Source organism: Scomber japonicus, chromosome 6 (genome assembly GCF_027409825.1).
Source record: "Scomber japonicus isolate fScoJap1 chromosome 6, fScoJap1.pri, whole genome shotgun sequence".
Classification (NCBI taxonomy): Eukaryota; Metazoa; Chordata; class Actinopteri; order Scombriformes; family Scombridae; genus Scomber; species Scomber japonicus.
Window position 1 is genome coordinate 17,728,992 of NC_070583.1, and position 24,156 is coordinate 17,753,147.

Consider the following 24,156-nt stretch of genomic DNA (forward strand, 5'->3'; position numbering starts at 1 on the left):
GGTTGTTTCAGCTTTGGTAAAGAAACATCAAAGGTAGGCATTCTGAATTCTCCCCCCTTCCCTTCCTTACTTTTGGGCAGAGAAATGTCAAGTGAGGGCATTTCAAATTCACCACCTTTCACTCCAGGGCCTCCAATGTCAACTTCCACCTCAGCCGTTGCTGCTTTGCCTTTTGGAAGTGTTAGGCCTCCTTTGGGCAACTTGAATCCCCCTTCAATGTCTTGTCCTTTTACATCTACTTCTCCCTCTGTCGACTTCATTTTTGGGAGGGTTAAGTCAAAACTAGGCATCTTGAACTGTCCATCTCCGCCAACGTAATAGTCCATATCTACATCTACACCCTCAGTTTTCAATTTTGGAAGAGAGATGTCAACAGAAGGCAGACCGAGCTTCCCTCCACCCTCTGCATCTTCAATATTCACATCTGGTGATCCCATCTTTAGTAATGTGATATCAGCTTTTGGCATAGAAATTTTGGGCGCTTTAAAAGTGCCCTCCACCTCATCAGGGATTCTCCGTCCAGTGTCCAGCTCTAAATCAACACCAGGCACAGAGATGTCAATGGCAGGCATTTTAACTGCTGTCTTCCCATCTGCTTCATACTCTGAGAATGAGACATCCATGTCAGACTTTCCCTTCATGTTTGGTAAAGAAATATCAACTGAAGGCATTTTAATAGATGCAGCATTTCCTGAGAGATCTCCTTCTATCTGTGGTTTGGTTAAATGTGCTTCAGGGAAACCAACATCACCACCTCCTTTGATTTCTACTTTTGGAGGTGTTATGTAAGCGTTAGGCATTTTCATTTCTTCTGCTTTTACCTTGATGCCACCATCTATCTCATCTGAATGACATGAGAGTCTAACTTTGGGTAGTTTCAACTTTGGCATTCTGAGCTTTGCATCTCCTTTGCCTACATCTACATCAACTTTTCCCCCAGCTGCCTCTGCATCAACCCCTCCTTTGACTTCAATTTTAGGAGCTTTGATTTCAGTTTTTCCCTTAACAGCTGGCAAAGATGCCTCACCTTTTCCAGAAGGGAGTGAAAACTCCACATCAGGTGCATTAAACTTAGCTCCCCCCTTCTCCACATCCATATTGCTGCCTTTATCACCAGACAAACTGAACTCCACTGATGGTGGCCGGATGTTCAGATCTGGTGGCTTCAGCTCCAAAGATCCAGTTTCCAAAGCCGAGCCAGACTTTGTGTGTTTAGTCTTAGGAAAGTTGATTCCAAACTTGTGTCCTTTTCCTTTGGTTTTCACTTTAGCGCCAGGTATCTCAGCTTGAGAGATATTCACCTGCCCCTCGAGTCGTCCAGTGTCCACATTTCCTCCTGTCTCTGCGCCAGTGTAACCCTTAGCTTTCATGTGGGGAAACCTAGTATAACAGTATAAAGGAAAGAAAAGAGAGAACAAGGAAGACATTGTAATATGGCCAAATAAAGATACACATATTCCTAAATGCTCTGTAAAAATTAACCATAAAACAGAAAAAGCAAAAACAAAGCGAACCTGATCTTCCTCTTTGCTTTCACTCCTGCTCCCTCTGCTTCAACCTTTGCACTCCTCCTGGGTTTGAATTTGGGAAGAGAAAATTCCACATCCACGTCACTCAGCTCCAGCTTCGAGGGTGTTCCTTCTATGACCAGCTCCTCTCTGCGCTTCTCTTTAAGCCTCTTCAGACCAAAGCGACCGCCTCTCTTCTTCTTGGCCTTGAATGGCTTGGTGCCTTTCACACTCTGAAACATTCATACAATTTGAGTATGACAATGCTGTTCAGGTGCTGGCTTTGTGTACAGTAGCTCAAAGTATTCAACAATGGACTATGTGTGGCAACTATGGTTTAAAAACGATGTTTAAATTTAATGTGAAGATTGTACTAAATGTTTATATTTCTTGAACTGGAGCAACATTCAAAGTTATGGTTTGATCTGAAAGTTAAAACAAAACCCTTAAAAACATTTAGGCTTCAATGAAGCCTTTGACAGTCTGAAGATAAACTGACATTACTACATCTATCTATAAATGACAGGAACGTCTGTCTGTCTGTCTTGTCTGTCTGTCTGTCTGTCTGTTATACACATATCTCTCGAACCATTCATCCGATTGATCTCAAACGTGACAGGTGTCTTTCTAGGAGAACGAGTAAGTGCAGTGTCAAGTTTGATGTTGTTTGGATAAGAAATGTAAAAGATATAGATAAATATATTGGTAAAAGAAGCACACATTTGCTGTTGCCGTTCTAGCCGCTGGCCACTCTCACACAACACACTGAGCACAGCGCAGGACCAGAGGAGTTAGAGAGGGTATAAGGCAGCGGAGCATTGGCAGCTAAAATATGAAATACACTTCAGACCCTCAAAAAAAATGGAAGAAAGGGTGGGGGGTGGGGGGGGGGGATTGCTCTGATAAGCGGCAACACAGAGCTATAAGGATGCTTTGCTCTAACACGCGCTGCATTAATAGTCGCACACACACACATACACGCGCAGTCACTCTCTAGCTCACACTCATGCTTGCACGCTCCAAATTCCGGTAGATTGGATCTCATTTGCGCGCGTCAGGGAGCCGCTATCAATATACTGGAGAGTCGGGATGTCCGACTTTGTAGTAAAAACACACATAAAAACAGATTTTGCATGGGCACTGCACTAGGTATATAAACTACACACAACTTATAAATACAAAATATAATGATCACCATTTTGGCCATCTTAGCTTTGGGTCCTTTGACCTCCACGCTGGGAACTCGAGGCCGCACGGTGATCTCAGCTCCTTGGATGGTCCTTTTCAGCTGGAAGCTGACCTTATATGGCTCGGCACACTGAAGGATCTTCAGGGCGTCTTCATATTTCACGTTGTCGAAGTAGACCTTGGCACTCAGCAGCTGGTCACCTACAGAGAACAGTATGAATTCATGTGTCCAGTGTTGAAAAGTCATATGTTAAATTCCACGCCAGACCATCTTAATTTGTACTTTCATTGAGTTGAGGTCAACACATTGACCAAACCAAATGTCTGCATACCTGAACATGTAACTGGTGCATTGGGGGAAACTTGTAATTTTGGATAGTTAGGTATTACATGGATGTTGGAAGTGGATCTTATTTACCCTTGTCATTTTCTAATCCTTTTATTATATGCTTTAAAGAAGAAAAACGTGTCTTCTTTACTTAATTAAATGGATGATCGCATGTGCATTTGCTTATTAACCAACTGAACAAAATTCTTCGGTCTTGTGATCAGGTGATTTGAGGAGCATCCATGTGCTCATATGGAACTATTGTGATGCTTGCTCGTATACCCAATGAAAGCCAAGCAGATGGATATGTCATAAATCAATAAACATACCAGCAGTGTGCAGGATGGGGTTGTGTTGAGGTTAATAATTCTAAAATCAATAATGTATACTTACTGGAGTAATGTGGTGCAGTGCTAGCAGTGTTGTGCCTGAACGCGTTCAATGAACGATCGTTCATGAACTCGTTCGCATAGTTTCAGTGTTAAAACTGAAACTATGCATCACACAAACAAATAATTGCAGAAACATATTGAAAAACAATGAACTAGTTCACTTTTGGAACTGTGAACTTAGTCCAAAATTTTGAATTATGAACTACGAACTGAACTAGTTCATTTTAAAATTTGTGAACTGAACTTTGAACTAGTTCATGTAGAAAGTGAACTTTCCCAACACTGAGTGGTAGGACTATTAGAATTACTTGAAAACAATTCAAGAACAAGCATAAGAGTGGTCCTTAAAATCAATATAACAAAATATTGGTGGTGTTATGCAAATAAATAAGCAAATCCAATATGCATGGACCAATAAAAATTGAACGTAACAACCACAGAAACCAAATCAGTTTATATTCTTACAGAAAACAGGCCTATAATAATAGTGCAGGTCCATGCAGCATCCACAAAGGTTCAGCGGCAACCTTCAAAAAGTCCATAGACCAAAAAGATCCAAAATCAAATGTACAATTTAAGATAATTAGGAGATAATGGTGTGAAATGTCATCATGAATTGTACAGTATAGTATAGTACAGTATAGTATAGTATAGTGTCACATACACTTCACTTTTATCTGAGGATGTCTATGTGTAGTTTGAATTACAACAAACAAATATTTTGTTGTAATTTGTGCTCACATAAAATAAGCAGTTTTTTGAGTGTCTTTTCTAAATTGTGTCAAATTCATTCTTTATTAGCCTACATTTTGCTTAATGCTGTTACACAGATGCACTGTTAAGTTTGGCTTCTATTTAAACTGAAGCATTAAAAGCACAACACTTTAATACATAGAATGTTAAATGACATCTCTCATCTAGTCTGGGCCATGGTTTGTTAGCAAGTGAAACTACAACAGACAAAACTAAAAACAAGTGAAGCTATGGAGCTTTTCTATTATCTAAACATGTGCCCTTTTGTAGTTACAGTGAGGAACTGCAACACTATACAAATTCATAGCTAACGTTAAAAAACAATGATGTAATTTTGTTATCTTAGAATGGACCCTTTACATCTACATACGGTGCAAGTCCCCTTTTCACGGACACTGCCATGTTGCACTGCCATGTTGCACCACTATGCTTCTACAGTAGCCCAGAGCAGAATTTCACAGCTACAGTAAGTAACTCCTTCAAGCTCACCACTAGGTACCACTAAATCTTACATTGTGGTCCTTTAAAATTACCATCACTAGTTTCTCTGGGTGGGTTTAAAGTTTTGCTGCAGTAACTCTGTGCATCATCATCTATCTATGAATGTCAGTGATGTTGCTACAAGGGTTTTAATGCCTCAAATTTCTGCAGTTTCACAACCTTAATTCTAGCATTAAGGCTGTATTTTTATTTTCTATTTATTGTAATTTATTTCATGATTTTATTATTTTATATTGATTAATGAGAGGTCTGTCCGTATTACTTGTTTTTATATTGTTTGTCTAAAACGTAATGCTGCTGCCTGTCTCTTTTAATCTCAGTGAGGTTTTCAAGTCAAATAAAGGTAAATTAAAATGTGTGGCATTGTTGACGTAATTATTACAAATGACGACAGCAATATAAGTATTGACAAATAGTATAGTTTTCTGGTGCAGTGATTATGCTATAATGCAGAAACGTGGGTGACTTACTGCCTTCCTGTGGCCATACTGAGGGACTGCAACTACAATAAATGCAAAGCTAACACTGTCAATTAATGTAATTGTTATCAATGTGAATATGTACAGATAATTGTTATTGAGATAATTATCATTACAAATAACAAAAAAGTTTGTTATTTTAAAAAGTTGTTTGAATAACAGGTTTCTTGTCTGAAGATCATGTGCTCATGTATGCCCTTTTGTTGCTACAGCAAAGAACTACACCATGGCAAGAATGTCAAGTCAGACCCAACACCATACGTGAACTTCTAGTATTACATTAAAAATAAAACTAAGTGGCCAAACTGCAGTAATCTGAAATGAAAGTCACTTTTGTGGTGAGACCTTCCTTAACCCTAGCCATAACCACTGCTTGCTTAAATCAGCATTACCCTACCCTTAACATGACATTAACCACTGACTCACAAATCAGCTTTTTCCCAACTGGGGACATACTTTTTGTCCCCAACTGCTCTAGCCACCCCCAATCAACTGGTCTCAAGTCTGGTGTGTTTCCCTGAAAGTGACTTTAGTCATACCCCCCTCCCACTTACTAAGCTAGAAGTTCTCCCTAAAAGGGTTAGGGTCAGGGTTAGTGTAAGAGTTAGGGTAAGAGTTGACTGCAGGTACCTTGCTGTAGACTGAGATGCTTAGCAGCTGGAGAGTCTTTGAGGACATCCTTGACAAAGATCCCTCGCTCTCCTCCGCCAGTCACACTGTAGCCGCTGGCTCCGGCCTCCGCCTCGGTTTCCACCACGATTTCCACAGGGATAGAGGCTTCCTCCCCACTCTGACACACAGATATCACAAACACTTGCATGTAAAAATAACTTTTAAATATCTCCTTTACTGTACAGGAACAGAATGTGCCCCAAGAAAAACATTTTATCACTGTTTTATTTTGGTCTGTCATGATTTGTCCTAGTTAGTTTGATCTCAGGCTCTATAGTGATAGAGTTAACCTTTAAAGGCAGGATCTTAAATTCCCTGGTCTTATTACTCTGCATCACATAGCTCCATAAAACCAACAAGAACACAACAGGAAAAAAACAGTTCCTATTGATGCCGTGTATTTTTGTCATTTTTCTTTGCTGGGCAGATTACAATTTTAGTTTTAAGTGCATGTGGGCTTTACCACTGTTTTATAACTTGTTTCACTTGCTCCTGTGAGTGAAAATCTACTGTACTGTAACTGTTATTGTCACTTCACACTTTGCTGCTGAATCCATTTCATCCATTAAGCTTTCATGAAGAAAAGGTCCCTCAATTCCTGGACTGTATCCACTTTTCCAGTGAGTGACCAACAAATATACAGTTTCCACTCAAAGGAAAAAGTGAATTGTGTACTTTATCAACCGTAGAGTGACTTTTAGGTCAAGTGTGGATCTTAATTTATCTCATGCATTAATTTATTCATTATTTTTTGTAAGTGCTGACCTTCGGCCCAGTTATGGCCTCAAACTTTTCATTATTTAGATTAACTGAGTTTATCAGACTCCTGCTTACTGTCTGCTCGTCTGTGGCCTCTGAGTCCATCTCTGGTTGGGCCAGTTGGCAGGTTGACTCTCTCAGATGACTTCTCTTCTGGCTCAGCACCTGTTTTAGCTCTGCATGGAGCTTCTCCTTCTGCACCTGCAGACAACACAAGAGAAACAAGGTGAGATGATCCACAGTGCAGGTAGATCTCATGAAGCTAAAAGAACAGAAATTAACCCAATGGGTACTTTTATCACCTATTTGCTGACAAAAGTTCTAGTTAAATGGTATAATCAATAATTTTTCATCAGGGTTTACTGCTTTTACCTGAAATATGTTACTGTACTCCACCACTGTTTCTTGATTTTATCAGTCTTAATGAATAACTATACATGATAATTGCTGTTGTTAAATACTATGTGTGTGTATCTATATACATATTACTGATTTTACTTCCCTCTGATTATTTGAATATATTTAATATTAGCTGTTTAAATCATCTTCTCTTTCCTCTTTTGTTGTTGTATATTAATAGCTGCAAAAAACACATTACGTTGTAGTGTTTGGTGTAACTGTGGTCTTGTTCCTGTTCAGGAAGTGTTCAGCCTGTTAGCAACACAACACTCATATCTGAAACCAGCAGATGTCACCGTCTTGTGACAAGCAGCAGCAGCAGCAGCAGCACTGCTCGTTTTCATCAAAACTCTTGAAGCGCTAACATACAACTTTTTGGTCCGTGAATGTGGGTCAGAGTGTTTACAGCTTCTCTGAGTGCCTGACAACTGCAGCTGGTTTCAGATCTGCCACATTCAGATGGTTTTTGTTGTCAAACTTGCAGCCAGCGGCCACCTGCCACAGCGTGAAAAGGCCACGACTGGCATCTTTGCTGAGCTGGGAGAAATGAAAGGTTGTTTATGTGGTGGACAGTGACCTCAGCAGATTGGGCCTGGGCTATTGTAATCCAGTTTGTATGGGTCTGTTTGCTGCTGGGGTCAGGAGGTCAATCACAATGCTGAACTCCTCTCTCTAAATATCTGAATAAAGGTGTAGCTCATAAAAATCTCAAACATATGGTCTTTTTATGTGTGTACTAATGAGGTCAATGTCAACAGCACTCTCCTCAGTCCAACTATAGTAAATTACAGTATGTACAAAAGTACCATTCAAGTACCTGTCAGATACACTGAACTGACTTGTGATGTTGCCCTGTGTTCCTAAATGAAGTTGTTCTTTTCTACTATTTCATGTTGTTCACGGCAGTAAAAATCACTGCTCTCATCTCTCAGATTGATCAGTTGTTTATCACACATTACTCATTTAAGTTTACCTGCAAAATTCATCATCTCATAGACAACCACATACATCTTTAAACCTGCTTTTTGGCCACTAGGGGGAAGCAGAAAAAGTAGTCAACACAACACTGATCATCACCTTTTAAGTTGCTAACCCTAACCCTAACCCTGTCTGAATGAAAATTCATGACAATATATTAAAGTCAAGACAAAAGTGTTGGAGCAACAAAACACATGTGCATCAACAGCATGTTTCTACACATCTTTATCAAGACACTGAAACATTCCTGTGTATTTGTGAAAGTGTTCCCTGTCTGTGTGTGTTAGAAGTGTGTTGATGCAGGTAGGTTTGTGCCTGTATCTCACCACTCTCTCGGGGGTCTCCTGTTCGTCTGCGGAGCCGCTGTGGTGAGGGTTGCGTTGTGGGGAGGAGGGGGATCGATTAGAGGGGGGCGACCGCCTCTTATCTTTTACCTGCACAGAGTAACAGATAGTGTTGAATCTCATTGAAATGGTTCATGCAACAGCAGTCTCTTGTTCTTTGTGTTGGATTTTACAATTCAACTGAATTTCAGCCTATGGGCGACTCAAATGGGAAAGGATAAAGACCACGAGAACCATAATGTAAAATATCATGGGAATGTTTTTAATATAACCACTGACATTCTTGGCTTTCAAGCTTCCACTGCTTCAGTGAAGCTGCTCAACAGAAGAAATCTAGTTGTGCCTCAAAGCTCCTGACTTCGAAATTTGAATATTCAAAGTCAGCACTTTTTTTTGCGTGAATAGTGTTTTTTATACCATCCACTTAAAGTTGTAACACATGACATTCAGCCACTAGATGTCGGACTATAGCACCAACATCTCAGATCAAAATTAATTTGTGTTGTTTACCCAATAAATTTGGAAAAAAAGAGCTGACAGCTTATGAAACTCAGATCAAACTGTTAAACTAGGCGGTGCTGATAAATATGGATCAAGATTATAGTGATGTGTCATGTGCAAAAGATGCGGCTCTGAGAGCCGATGCTTTGTAGTGAATCAGAAGAGCTGGCTCGTATCGAGAGCCGGCTCCCAGTTATTTCCTTTCACTGCTCAGCAGTGCTCAGCCCCAGCTCTGAGAGTGAGTGAGTGTGTGCTTGAATTTGGTTCTGGTTCTGTTCTGGTTCTGCTCTGTGGATTTGTTTGCAGTTTTTTGTTCATTTGTGCAATAACAAAGTTTGATTAAAATATTAAACAATTCGGGAGCTGGCTCTTCTTTGGGAGCCCTCTGAAAAGAGCCGAACTTCCCATCAATACAACATTCTGTTTTCAAATGTTTTGAGATACATATTTAAGTGCACAATATTGCTGTATTTTGAGAATGTTTGTGACATAGCCGCAATCTTGGAAACGGACGTGGAAGACACGTAGGGAAATGCATAGCCTACACTAACATGCACACGCAGCAGGACCAGTTACCAAAACAAAGAACAGAGAAGCTTGGATAACAACACACACAGTGGGAAAGTGCTTAATTCACTGCTCAGGTCGCCATTACTTCACTATTTACTCACACTATTTACTTGTACTTACTCACTATATTGCACCTTTAAGTTCACGATGTGGTCATCACACACAGTATAAAATCTATCTGTGTGCAGATAGTTTTGTCTCTTGGCTTTAACCTCCTGGTCCTGATGGTTTTGGCTTGAGTTCAGCGACTGAAGCAGGTTTTTCATGAGTGAGCTGGAATGTAGTATTTCTCATGTAAATTAAACTCCTAATAACCTAATAAACATTTAATCTGAATATAGATCATCCAGTACCTTTACTATTGTTATTATCATTATCATTATATTGCCTTTATTGATAAGAATGGTTTGCTGTAGAGTATCTGTAATCAATGTGTTTCATTATTCCCCAGTCTGCTAAAATTAATTTAGCTGGACTGAATCCTGAAGTGGGTCCAGGTGACTTCTTCCTTTTACTTCCCTTGTGGAGGAAACTTGGCATGTCCCAGTTTCCCATATCTCCTTCCTCTTCTTGCTTCACAAACGCTAGCATACATAATCTTTTAAAAACATCCTGTCATAACACTACCTAGTATTGTCAGGTAGCTGCGACCGCTGACACTTGAGCCAGCTACCAGTTTCCGATGCAGACTGTGAGCTGAATTCCTAAAATAAAGATTTCTATAAATATTCCTCTCATTTAAAAAAAAAAATCTGTTGTGATATTTTTGATGACCATATTTTCCATGTTTTAATCCACCTACACCGACATACATACATTTCATTTATACATTCACATTCAGTCAACAAAAACACACTTGGCATTATAATCTAACCAACTTGTTCGCAATTCATGCAAACACACACATTTACTCAAATTCAGCAGCCAATAAAAATTAAGATATAATGATTTAGTAGCTTTTTTATATGTTTAAGTACACCATCAAAAATAATACACAGCTCTCTTTATAAAATGTAATAATACACTTCAGCTAAACATGTTAGATTAGAGCACTTTTAGATCCTCAATGAAGTTAATAGGCCCTAGCTATGCAGGACAACAAACATTAACATCTGTCGACACTCATTTCAGTAATCAAGCCAAAAGCACATAAACAAATTGCTCCACTGAGTTTAAGAGCCGGCTGGTATTCACAGATGAAGTGCAGCGTGTTATTTCTGTGTGAAGGACAGATGATGCTTTTAAGAGGAATGAGAACATGGAAATATAACATGAATCATTCTCAGTGATTACTGATGTTTGCCATTTTGATCATTTATGGCCTTAAATCTTTCATGTTTAACATTTGACCTGCTTCCTTTGCTACTATTAATACGTATTACTTTCCTCATCAAAGAAATATCATCAGTAGCATTAGGTTTGTTTATAAGTCTGACTATATCATTTTAGTTTCCCCCATTCTCGTATCAGAAGGAGAGATCTATGTGTTTACTTACGGCTGGATCTCTGGTCTGGTTGAAAACATGGCCGTCCTCTTGTTCTCTGTCAGAGTCTGCAACAGAAAAAAAAACTCAGGTTATTTTGATTATTACAGTGACTTTATGCTTATTTCACATATTGTCCAATTGAGTGAAGACTACAATTATGAAAAGCACTCACTCCTTGGTTTTTCAACATTTTGCATAATGTGAGACATAAAGAGTCTTGCAGATAAAGGCACATAAACAATAAAACTAGCACATGTCCAATAACCTCAAACTTCTTTTACAAGAACATAATTAATGCATAGGAAAAGAAATAAAGATAATTAAGCTGTGCTAACTTTTAAATTAAACATAAAGGAGCTGAATAGTTTTTCCTTTTATCCTTTACTGGGTGTTTCTAAAACTATCTCTGCTCTTTCTTAAATTTTAATAGTACAATATGATAATATAACTAATTTAAATTTATTACATGTTTTTCTTGTCTCAAATTAAATAAAGAACAGTTTTAATAGATTTAGCCTCAGTGGACAAATTGCATTTATTATTACATAAACCACTATCGGTATGCAGTCAATGACAGGACTGTCCTTATAACAGTAAATTAGCTCCAGTAGCGTTCTTAAGAAAGCGAAACGTCAGATGTTCATGTCACGCTTGTGCAAAAGCAGCATCTGATAAAGTGACACGTCCGTCAGTCTGAGACTTCTGGGACGGCAGTCTTGAGATTCTTTCCGTGTTCCCTGACATGCCTCTGCACCAGCTACCCGAGCCCAAACCATCTGCCCATGCTCGCTACCCTGTCCCCTACCAACAGCACCACTCAAACAGCCCTGGGACATCAATCATTGTAGTGACATTGTCATGATAATCAAAAAAAGTTTGTATTCCTGTGTATAAATGTCATTGCAAAATAGGTAGTACTGTATCAGATTTCCTATTTTTCAACATATGTGCTTGTTAAAAGACTGAGAGTGCTCTGTACTACATTACATATTTATAAAGTGAGACAGCAGCGTCTGCATCAACTAGTCCAGCATGTCTCGAACTGAATCCCGCCAACCAGTCACGTTATTAAACTGATGCCAGGAGCCAAACACTGAATTACTTCACCTTAAGAGCCAACAAAGACAGACACCAAACCAAAAGTTTCTGTCTGTAACATCTCAGTGTCATGATCACAACCCTACCTCTACGAACAAATGGTCTTTTTAATTGAAATATAGACTGATAAATGCACTTTTTTATGTAATGATATATGCCTTTGTGATGTTGGATAATGTTGGTCAGCTGCAGTATGGCCTCTGCAATTACTCCTTATGTTTTTGTTTTGTTTTTTAAAGATTTATTTTGGGCTTTTTTTGGTTTTTATTTACACAGTAACTGGGAGAGAGGCCAACAGGAAATAGGGAGAGAGAGATAGAGTAATGACCTGCAGCATAGGTCCCTGGCTGGATTCGAGCCAGAGATGCTGTACTTATGTAGCATGCACTCTCACCACTTGATGACCAGGGAGCTCTATCCTTATGTATTTTAAGTATTTCTAATATTATCATATTTGTATTTTTGGATTGTCTTTGTGTGTGTGAATGAACTCTAAATGTAGTCTCTGTTTGCTAACTGGTTTACTTGCACATTGTGGGACAAATAAAATATTTATTTTTATTTTCTTAATTGAATTGAATGGAACAATTACGATAACAGGTTCCAACTTTACTTCAGTCAGTTAGTGACCACTGGCCATATTAAGAAAGATAATTATCTCACAGTGAAACCAGTAAAGCAGAATGAATGAGACTGATTCAATAGATCACTTTCTGATTCTTTGATGCATGTCTACTCAGACATTTTGGGGTTTCTAGGCTGCCAGCTGTTTGATATTCAGTCACCAAGGATGTCTGATGTGAGCAATAAATGCAGAAATGATGCCGGCAGGAACCGATGAAGCTGAGGGTTTGTAGCACTGACTGTAAAACAAACATTCACATTAGTTTTGACCGTCACTTGGAACTGCATGTTCAGAATATTTAAGCCAGCGGAGAAAGAAAAAGCGTTGCATTAGAGTTCTGCACAAATAGGTTGGATGTATTAAAGATTTCAAAACTTCCTTCAGCTCCTCTGAGAGTTGTGCTGTGAGAGAAATAAACAGTAACTCCAAGCACCTGGGCGGTGCCTCATCTGAAGGAATCATATTTCTTAAACTCGATTAGTAGCCAGTACTTTAACCGGAGCTGAACGTGTAGAAGCTCCTCAGTTTATCAGCAGCATAACTCTTGCAGTTTGGAAATCACTTGGCCTTCTGACACTGCGGCCCCCAGCTATCTCATTCCATGCAGTCCTGCCCTCATGTGATCACTTTTTTAACTGCCTTAGTTAGTATGTGTGTGTGCGTGTATATTTGTGTATGTGCAAAGGATAAAGCCCATCTATGTGTGTGTGTTTGTGTGTTTTTGCAGGACGTGTAGAGTGTCAGCGTGGATGTCGGGCCTGTTTGGGTGGGTTGGAGGTATCTGGTTTCTAGCAGGTCACAGGAACACATAACACACATTCATTGCTGCCCAGCCGTCACTGTGTCAGCCACAGAAGAACAGGGACAGGCACTCCTGGAATAGAAAAAGTTTGAGGGATCAACCAGTTTAACATGAAGTGATGAGCTCTAAAGTGATGAGAACAAAGACGTCAAAACCGTCTGTGAGCTCCTGATAGATCGCTGACTCTACTGCTCCTACATGTTGAGACTATCGTGTATTGGATTATGTATGGTATCTATGATGGTTTAATGACAATAGTTATTGTTATATAAACAAAAATATAATAACAATCTTTTGGACACTGAGCAGATCCAGAATCAAATATTTTTACTCTATCGACATCTCATTCAACTGAAAAACTGCTTAAATAAATAGTAGGCACGTGTTATATGATGGAAAGAAATATGATTCTGGTGCATTTTTAAAAGAGTAGACACATAAAAAGCAGCTCTTACATATTTTAGAAATACCAACTGACTTTTGGTAACAAAATTAAGCAAACAGGGTTGTCAAACGAGATGTTCAGCTGGCCGTGTTGAGAGAGAGGCTTGCTAACTATTATTTTTGTACTGAGTGACTGACATTGTGTCAGGTACAGCAGCAACAACAGGTGCAATCACTACATTGCTGCACTAATGGCATGTAAGAGGCAGCCCGAGTACACATGAGCAGTCATCACTGCAGTGTTTCATTAACCTAAAGCACACACAGCAGTGAGAGTAATGTGCAGGATGACATTGTTGTCATTTAAAAATTTAGCAGCCAAAAAAGTTCTTTCAGTCATCAAAGTGGTCATTTTTTGCATTGAAAACATGATTTTCCTTAAAAATGAAAGTTCATAAGCTTTAGCCACACCTCTAAAGGAAAGAGAGTCCTTCACTTTATGTAAAAAGATGATGTGGAGGTTTGCACCAGACAGCAGCTTTAAACTGCAGCTCTGTGTGACAGACAGACAGACAGCAGCAGGTGGGGGAGGTGGCACTCCCTGGACGGAGAGAAGGAATGGAGGGATGGTCAGAAGAGAAGGAGAAGATTTGAAATGCCTTGCAGCCCAGTCTTTATATAGATCAGACTCACATCTGCAGGCCCCCACATGCCTAATGAGTGCCCCAATCAGCAAAGGAACTTCACCTTTCTGCACATGTAGGTGTAGTAGTGAGGTGGGAAGATGATGTGATGATAACCTTGATGGTTGTCAACATAGAAACACAGAGTCTCCTTAATGTCAGCAATTATAAACATTTCAACTTAATTTCAGAAAAATCCCATTTGTTCCACCATTTAGGTGTTGGCTCAGGCTTCAGCAGGCTTACTGAAATACATCAGTTGTGACACAGAAAATCTGAGAGGCTTGTAAAAAGCAGATTTCATCTCAGAGGAAAATAAATAAAAAAAATGTAAAAGTATGTACTTAGGTCGTGAAGTTGTTTGTATGATTGATGTAGCATAGATCAGCATCAAAGATAAACAGGCTCACACATCCAGTCTGAAATCTGTGTGGTCTCATTGGTTGCTTACATCCTGACAAACACCACAGACTGTACTGATGAACACACAGACCTCAAATCTGATCAAAGTGCTTTGTACCAAATCGAAATGAAAAATGAAAGCCAAGAAAAAATATCCAGGAGGCTAAATCAAAAAGATCGAAACAATCTAACACCAGTTTACTTCCTGTCCCTTAAAGCATTTTCAAACATTAATTTCCACTGATTCTGTTGATAAAACAGAATTAATATTCATTCTGAAAATTGTCCAGCTGGTGCAAAATCTTTAAATTCTTAATAATGTGCCAGGCAAAGGGCATCCAGCTAAAATGATCCAAAGCAGCTAATATGCAGCCAAGGGGTCTTGGTACTGGTTGCCTGACTGCTCTCATGTTGAGTTTTCCATTTGAAGATTAAGAACAAACCAGAAAGCTAAAGAGCATTGTGGTGCTGTCAACCACTCTGCAGTTTTGGATTAATTTGTCTTGAGCACATTTGATAATGCTGGTGGGTTATTGAGGTCAGAGTGGAAAAGACAGTATGACAGCACCTTTCAACTTCAGCACAGAGCTTAATGCACAAAGCTTCTTTGTCCGTTTTACATGTAATCACTCAGTGAAAGAACTAAGGACATTTACATACAAAAGTGCTGAACTGCTGTGACATTTCTCTCTTAATGTGGGATACTGAGAAGCACCAGTCCAGCAGTCTGGAGTTAGATGCTTTGAAGTTTTTTTTTTCCAGTATCGGTTTCTCCAAAATATGTGCATGGTATCTAGTGTATGGTTAAGATCAGGGAAAGACTGTGGTTATGGCAAATAAAAATCAAATCTGTCATAAATCAAGTACAAGGTGAGGTTTCGCTCACTGTAATCATTCTTCCCGTTCATATTGACCACTGGAAAGTCCTTTGTAATCCACTTTCAATGTAAGTGATGGGGAGCAAAATCTGCAGTGTTTATCTATAGCTAATATTCAGCCATTGAAATTAGTAAAATCAAGTGGAAATCTGTCAAAATTGGTCTGTTTAACATAAAATTCTCTTTCTTTTTTAAAATTATTTTTTTATTTTACTTTCACTCTAGCTCTAGTAAATAGCCAGTATGAACAGGAGGAATGATTACGACATGCAAAGCCTGTTTAAATATTAAATACCCAGCCATTCAACTCCCAGTCTGTACTTGTATTTAGTCACCTGTTCCTCATCGAGTTATCAGTTTAAGTCTTGGCTTTCAGTTCAGTCCTTGTTGGATCCTTTGTCAAGTTTTGTTCAAGTTCATCCAGTCTGTTCTGTTCAGATATGCTGGGACTACTTTTGGGTTTTGTATGCACATTCCAGGAATAAAGACCTTTTTCTGCAACCCTGCTTTCCCTTTGGTCTCTGCATTTGGGTCCATCTGCTCCACTATCCCTGACATATGGTTAGCAACACACTTGGTTGAGGTTAGGGAATGATCTTGATTACAGTTAATGAAAAAAGCAAATGTTAATTGCAACGTCTACTACATGCAACTTTACTCTTACCGGACACACTATTAATGCATTGGCATTGAACTTTGGTACTGGATGTAAATCATCAAGGGCGGCTTTATCCAGGATGGATATAAGTTACAAGGTCTTACAAGGTCTTACAAGGTCACACGCTTTGTACAGTATGCTACTTTGTCATCATTCACGTGACAGGAAACACAGTTCGATGTAAGTGTTTGAACAACCTATGTCCTTTTTCTGGAGGCCATAGGTTGTGGAGGACATCATCTACTTCCAGATATCTGTGAGGGAATGTGATGTGACATGTGAGCCAAATAGTTTTTGTTGCTCTGCACAGTCCTGTGCTGACTTCAAGCAGCAGCCTTGTGAAACCGTCCCTGCAGCTCTAATCCTTTTGAGAGGCTGCAGTAAGCCTATTAGAGATGGACAAGTTAATGATGTTTTAGTTGGCCTCGGTAATGGCAAGACTTGAGCAGGTGTCCGCCTAAAGAAAACAACCACCCATCTGCCCTTTAAAATGCTGATAACATTTCTTTGACACAGTGCCGCAGTGATGCAGCACATGAGAGACAGCTGAAGATGTGAGTTTGTGATTTATTTGTCGAGGGAGGTATTATCAATAGAGGCCAGATATCAACAAAAATACATTTTCTTCTCACTTACTTACATAAGAGCACATGTATACAGACACACACACACACACATACACACAGAGGAAATACCAAAACACTTTTTCACAATTGGTGTCAGGCTGACAACATAACACAAATCTTATTGGATCTAATTTTAGGACAATCACAAGACCAGAGGAGGGAAACAGTTTGTTTTCCAGACACCGGGCAGCATGTAAAGACTTCCACAAACAACAAAATCAAGACTGTAATTTAGAAATCACCATCACTCTGAGAGCAGTGCATGGCACACATGCATGGACACAGATAGCTTATATAAATGAAACACCAGCACGTTGATGCTTTATGTATTTTGTCTCTTATAATATAATCTATTTGTACACTTACTCTGTGTATTTTATGTTTGGAGGCAGCCTGACCACAAACATTTCAAACTATTTGAAATGCATTGATCCTAATGAATATTGCAGTAAACTTGAACGTTTAACAAACAGAATTTCTGTGAATTCACATGCACATCACAGACACATAATCTGAGATAAATAAATACCAGAGGGAGAGGCTTTTGAGTGTGTTTATGAGCTTTGATCAGTAGAGTACAAGCAGCCTGGACTGGCTGCCTTTCTCTCTTTAAAACAAGCAAAGCACCGTCATATTGTAATCATAATGTCATCGTCACTACGTCTCCATGGCAACATCTACTCAAACACCGCAGAAGACTCGCCCTCTGAAACACGAGAGTTGTCTCTGACATAAATAAATCCTAAACACGTCTTGGCAGTGTACACTAAGAATGAAAACCAATGTACGGTATTAGGGAGAGCAGTCAGATAAACAGCCAAATATAGAAAATGAATGTCAAGATACGGCTCAGTCGAAGGGTCAGATCACCCAAATTACAAAAAAACATATTGCGCCACTTTCCCGTAGTGGTATGAAGTCATGCAGAAAGTTTCGCTGACACATGCTGAATCAAAGCTTATGTCACCATCAAAATATAATGATGGGGAATGGAATTCAATCTCAACAGTTTTTTTTGAGAGTGTTTTATTAGTAACTGCAGTATTATACACCTTGAACTGTTTCCAGTGAGGTTCGGACATATAAGGTTATTGTTTTGTGAAAAGAAACTTGTTTAATTTTAAGTTTAAGTTTTAATTTTAAGTTTGGAGACAAAATGGATGAAAGATGTGGCATTGACCAGACTAGGGCATTTCCAATCACAAGAGTTTGATTGGTTGCAATATGAGAAGTGTAGGATTTAGTGTTTTTTGGAGCTTGACCCAAGAAACTAACAAGAAACAGTCAGGATATCTTGGCCATACATCGATTTTTCTCTTTTTAATCCACCTCTTGTGTCCTTCATAAGTTTCTAGCTGCAGTTTTTACTGGCATCACACCTGACTGACATTTAGTCATTTTATCGTATACTATGACAACCAAAGATACTGAGTAATTTCCACGAAAAAAAAAGGTCACTGTTATCAGGACAAGGGACAACAACAACAACATGATATCACTGTTTTTGATCTACAGTAGCTGCTGTTAGCAAAGCAATAACCGCCTCTATCTTCAATAATGACAGACTATGTGTGTGTGTTCATTTCAACTGGCCAGTGCTGCTGCTGCTGCTCCTGCTGGCAGAGGATCCTCAAGAAATGTAGAGTTAATCTGTTTTTGTTGTGATTTTGTGTTTTGAATCCAAAACTAATATAAGTAGAGGAATGGTGTGAAAGCAAAAAGGCTTAAATGCTACAAATACCACTAGACCACTTAACCAACAGTGATACAGAAGGAGCATGAGGGGGAAGATGCATGTATTGTGAGCACACTATAATAAATGGATGGACAAACGGTGCTGCACCATTTTGGGAGTAAAAGGAAGAGAAATGTTGTGGAACTCAGTAGCTACAAAAGAGCACCAACAGTGCCATGGCTTTGACTCCCACTGGGGCTGTCCAAGCTGAAAATTTAGGATGCAGTGTTGCCGTGAGCCATTTAGATAAAGAACTCCACAAATGGCATAATGTCCAAACCATTCAAGATTAGTGAGATAGATCCCAGCATGTCTCCTGCCCATTTGAGACATCAGATGGACAAAACAAGACACACCCGCAGGCGTAAGCCTCAGGACAGGAAATGCCTCCATGTAAACAGGAAACAGTGATATTTTTGACAGATTTGGCCCATGACGAGAGACACAAACAGCTCTGGTCATTTTAAATCAAAATTTGCCATAAACCATCAATTGTGTCTTCCATTTCAGGGATATAGATATATTTAAATAATATCTCAAATATTAAATGACATGTATGGCAAGTCGTTGGTTTACATGAGTCTTCCTTCCTGAAAAATCCTCTTGGCTTTCTGTGTACACCTAGGGAAGTTCACCCTTGTACGTACGTCAAACGGTGTTTCCTCATGAGGTCTCCCTCCCAAGCCGCCCAATCGACTCTTGACCCTTCTTTCTGGTCTAAAATTAACCCCACCCACAAGTGCAACCACCACCACCCAAAGTCTGTCGCCAGGAAACTGCTATCAACATCCATCATTTCATTTTTGCCAACGTTTACTCTCAGCTCATGGACACACACACACACACACACACACACACACACACACACACACACACACACACACACACACACACACACACACACACACACACATACACAAATTACTTAGTACTGTTTTTCATTTTCTTCTTGGTATTTCTTAGAGGGTCCACAATAAAATATTACAAATACTACAGTTTCACACCTAAAATGGTAGTTGTAGCAGCAGACTCAAAGCTGTGATCCCTGCACAGACAGCATTAGAGGAGAGTCCAGTTACTGGCCTCCATTTAAACAAGTGCAGCTCGAGTGAACAGGGTTTGGCAGCTACCATTACTATAATGCAGAGACATTAACATTGTTTAAAGTACCATAAATACAAAAATATTAAAACATGCTCAAAACAAGGACATAAAAGTCTACAAATGTTTCCAAAAAAGTAAAGCAATTAAATCTGTTGCAAAACTGTACGTATACTTAAGTCACACACTTAATAATTGGTAAGTTCATTATAAAAATTGACGGGAATGGTTGACCTTTGACCTAAGGTTCTTCATGTAAGCTCACAGAAGCAACAACATTGTATGCACTGTACAATCAATAGACATGACTAGCTTTTGAATTAAATTGTAAAAGACTGAAACTGATATCGCATTTAATCTAATTACTTTCACAAAACGATATACAGCTTGTTCTTGTAGTTGAGAGCTGAAAACAGTAATAAGGTCCAAATATGTTTTGTTGGAACCAGCACAACCTAAACTGGTTAATAAATCTGTTTCAAGGACCCAAATGGGAATTTATTGTGCTAACAAAGCCAAGAAAAACACCCCACCAGCAATACTCATGAGCAAAAGTTCTTGCCAAGTAGAATCTCTTCAGAAATTAAGCTTTTTATTGCTATGAAATCAAAAAGTCAGATAGAATTAAGCACAAATATATGTTGCTTGGAAATGATGTAATCCATTATGTAAGTCAGTGCCACAAATGTGTATCCTGGCGTGTTATGAATCTAGCAGCCTGTGTACCCTCATTGGGGGCCGACATACCAGGCTGGTGGGTGAGCTCTCCAGTAGAGCTGGAAGTGGGGGGCAAACAGATCCTGTGACCGTCACGCTGCAGCTGTTGTTGCTGTGTAACATTGCAACAGGGGCTATTTGAAATTACCGTACTGCCACCAGCAACTCTGACAGCTCTGCAGCATGAAGTCGTATCATTACAACCAGAGCTGGGTCAATCACTGTTTTTACAAAAACGTATTGTTTTATAGAAAATGAATCATAGGAGTAGCTTAGTCCTTTAATCATTTTGTTAGTGTATGCAAAAAAACAACATTAATGTATTTTTATAATAGGATTAAGAATTATTTTTAAACATACGACATAATATAACTCTGTTTCTTTGTGTTTTTCTATAAAACTTTATGGTACCCATGGTGTTTAGTTTTGGAGGATCCACACGTATGGCACTCTCAAAGGTTTTAATAAATATTACAAATAAATTTTAAGTGTTACTTAGCCCAGGTCTCATTACAAAACACTCTTATAAACTTGGAGACATAGTGACATACCACGCTGTAAATGGTTACCATAAACCTTCATGAATACTCAAGTGTTTGTAACCAGCGACAGGCATGTTGGAATAAACACAAGCAGCAGCTGTCTTACTGAAATTATCTTTGCGTTTAAACAGTGTGCTATTGTTATGCTCTCCAAAGTCAGCAATGTGGAGTCTGCAGACTGCTGCATAAACTGTTCTGCAAATCTCTCAGCAGCTCCTGAGCTGCCAAATGTTAAAAGCAGAAAATAAAACAAGTTCTCAGACTGATTAAAACTTCATTATAAAGGCACAAAATAATGATAACAAGGAATTGCTGAAAATGCACTAATACTGCTGCTACTCCAGAAAATGAGTTGTTAGTACCTTCATCTGTAATATCTGACACCTGCTTTCCTCTCTGCAAAAACCAGCCACAAAAATCTTGCCGCACGTTTTCCAAGAGCAACACCAGAGAGCCTTCAGGTATCAGCCAGACTGCACTGGGTCATCAGGACAGACTTTATGAAACCTCATCCATTCAGCCTACCTTAATTCTCAGCCTCAGCGTGTCTCCCTTCAGAAGTTCAGAGGTGACAGACCTCCACCTGCAGCCGCAGAGCTTCAATTTCAGCCTCTCTCTCTTTTCTTATCTTATTATGATTACCTCTCTGTATCATTTATTTCCTGTCTGTCCTCAGCTGCTCTCCGTTACTTGTTATTGTTGGTGTTCTTACCCTTTTCCCCCTCTCTGTCTATATTTTTTGCCCCTTGTCACCAGCCAGCCTGTTGCTCCCCTCACTGAAACCTCAGGCCTGGCTCGGGCCCATGGCATCTCTAGGAAGGACGCATCCAGCTGCCTGATTGGCCACAGGGCAGAGACATGCCCCCATATTAGGGCAGCAAGAGGCGGGGCTGTACAACTATGATAAACGAGGGAGGAGAAGAAGATAACAAAGTTTGTGAAATAGTAGACTGTCTGTCTGAGTAGTGAGACTACCAAATGTTCCTCTGTCTGTCTCTCAGATGCCTGCAGCATGTCTGCACACAAAAACCAGTAAACTTGTGGTGGTTCTGTGAAATGCATCATAATCAGTGTTAAATATACCACAGCAGAACTGACAGACACCATATAGTAACATAGCTGTGATAATGGGTAACTTACATTATCTCAAAGCTGATAAAATGAGACTTTTCTACACTTTTTTAACACAAATAAATTAAACGGATCTTCTTATTTTAAATTATTTGAGGCCAAATATTTTAATTAATTTTTCTTCAAAGCACAATTGTCTGAAAATATGATTATAAAAGTACTATTTAACCATAGGGACTCCCTTTTCTTTTATATATAATCATTTAAAGTGTAATTGTTCTTCAGGTGGATCTGGCTACATCAGTATTGCTGAATTGATGATATATAATTTCTGAGAAGACTACAAGCTATAAAATAGAAGCTTAAAGCTGAGTTTTTCTACTTTTGATGAAGCTCCTTCTCATCTACAATCTGATTCACTTAGTTAGTATGACCTGCTAGAGTGATTAACCTGCATTAAAACTTTATCCAAATGTACAAAACTGTGATGTACTCAGTTCATGGTGATGTGGAATCCTTTGGATAAAACCCAGCTAGTGCATGTTGTGTTACATTAGGTACATCCGTTTCCTTTCCAGTAACTTGTCAGTATCAATGGCAGCTGGTGTTTTAGATTAGTATTTCCCAAGTGAGTGATCCATCTTCATACCCGGAAGCCGAAATAAACCAGAAAGCGGGCAATAATCAAATCCCGACAGTCTTTAAATGCCTGGATGAACTTTCCAATAATAAGTGATGATGTTGCTATTCTTATCCCAAATGTCTGAAAATAGGAACAGCAGGCCTTGGATCTCATTTTAGAGAAAGTGTGACGCCTCCTTTCAGGGACACAGCTGCTGTTGTGTGATGAATGGTGTGTGTGTGTGTGTGTGTGTGTGTGTGTTTGTGTGTGTACGTGCGTGTGTGTGTCAGCATGTCCCTGGATGTACATTTGTATTCCTGTCTGCATTTCTGTATGTCAGTGTGTATCCGTCATTATATTTGTGCACATCTTTGTTTGTGTCCTTCCTTGTATTCCCTGTACAGATGATTTGTAGTAAATCCTTTGGGCTGCACAGTTGAGGTAAATATGAGAATGTTTAGGCATGCCAGACGCAGAGCCAAAGTCAGGCCAACTGCCAACTACAAACCCCAATCCCAAAATATTACCTGTTGTAATAGGACACCTTGTTGATTCCTGTGGCTAAATTCTCTTTTCCCTTTACAATGAGGTCAGAGGTCACCTGCTCAGCAGGATTCAGTATCTTCTTCAGGGACACTACAATGGGGGGATGGCCAACATGACAAACCCATCCATACTGTACTGTATCCAGTCACATCTGCCACCCAGAGAAAACACTAAACATGGCATGAATGTGAACAAAGCAAGACTGACACAACTTCATGCTCAGTGAGGTGAAATGATGCGAAAGACATTCACTTCACATTGAAGTAATTCAGCTGGATAAAAGGAGGTTAATTGACAATGTAAAGTAAAACCCAAACAGCTTTAGATACAACTCAATAATGTCAATAATGTTTGTCTGTAAATTCTACCCATAAATGATTATTAACAGCAAGAAAAATGTCTTAGTATTTTTGAAAACTTGCACAGACTTTTTTTTTAAATCCTCCAAAGAAAATGCTGATTGTACCAACAGCCAATTCAATGCAACACAAGGATTTAAATTGAATATCAAATCAACCAAATAATCAGTCAACTAAAACATAATCAAGAACAATGTTAAACTCACACAGGCCGCAGGTGCTTCCAGTAATTTTGACTGATTCCATCTCAGATTGAAGTGGGAAGGAGCCAAGTTACTGATTGTGATAAATAAAAATGATTTGATTAAGCCTCAAACTCAAAAGGCTCATTAATTATTCACAGTGAATAAGAACTATTGCAGCCCCTGCACACCCACGGTACACCTGCAAATCCTCCAAATTAAACAATCAAATACATCATGTGACTGCAGATGAGTGGCACATATTG

The 24,156-nt window shown here is 39.2% G+C and overlaps 1 protein-coding gene across 1 annotated transcript in view; it reads right to left on the reverse strand.

The window, feature by feature from the left end:
- Positions 1-24,156, reverse strand: part of prx (periaxin) — a 43,223-nt gene that overhangs the window by 17,518 nt on the left and 1,549 nt on the right. The window contains exons 2-10 of the mRNA XM_053320169.1: positions 20,578-20,680; positions 10,869-10,924; positions 8,284-8,391; positions 6,656-6,781; positions 5,780-5,939; positions 2,704-2,897; positions 1,515-1,741; positions 1,028-1,380; positions 150-982 (exon numbers count right to left, since the gene is read on the reverse strand). Coding sequence (XP_053176144.1) covers positions 150-982; positions 1,028-1,380; positions 1,515-1,741; positions 2,704-2,897; positions 5,780-5,939; positions 6,656-6,781; positions 8,284-8,391; positions 10,869-10,924; positions 20,578-20,680 — 2,160 coding nt within the window. The remainder of the gene's footprint in view (positions 1-149; positions 983-1,027; positions 1,381-1,514; positions 1,742-2,703; positions 2,898-5,779; positions 5,940-6,655; positions 6,782-8,283; positions 8,392-10,868; positions 10,925-20,577; positions 20,681-24,156) is intronic.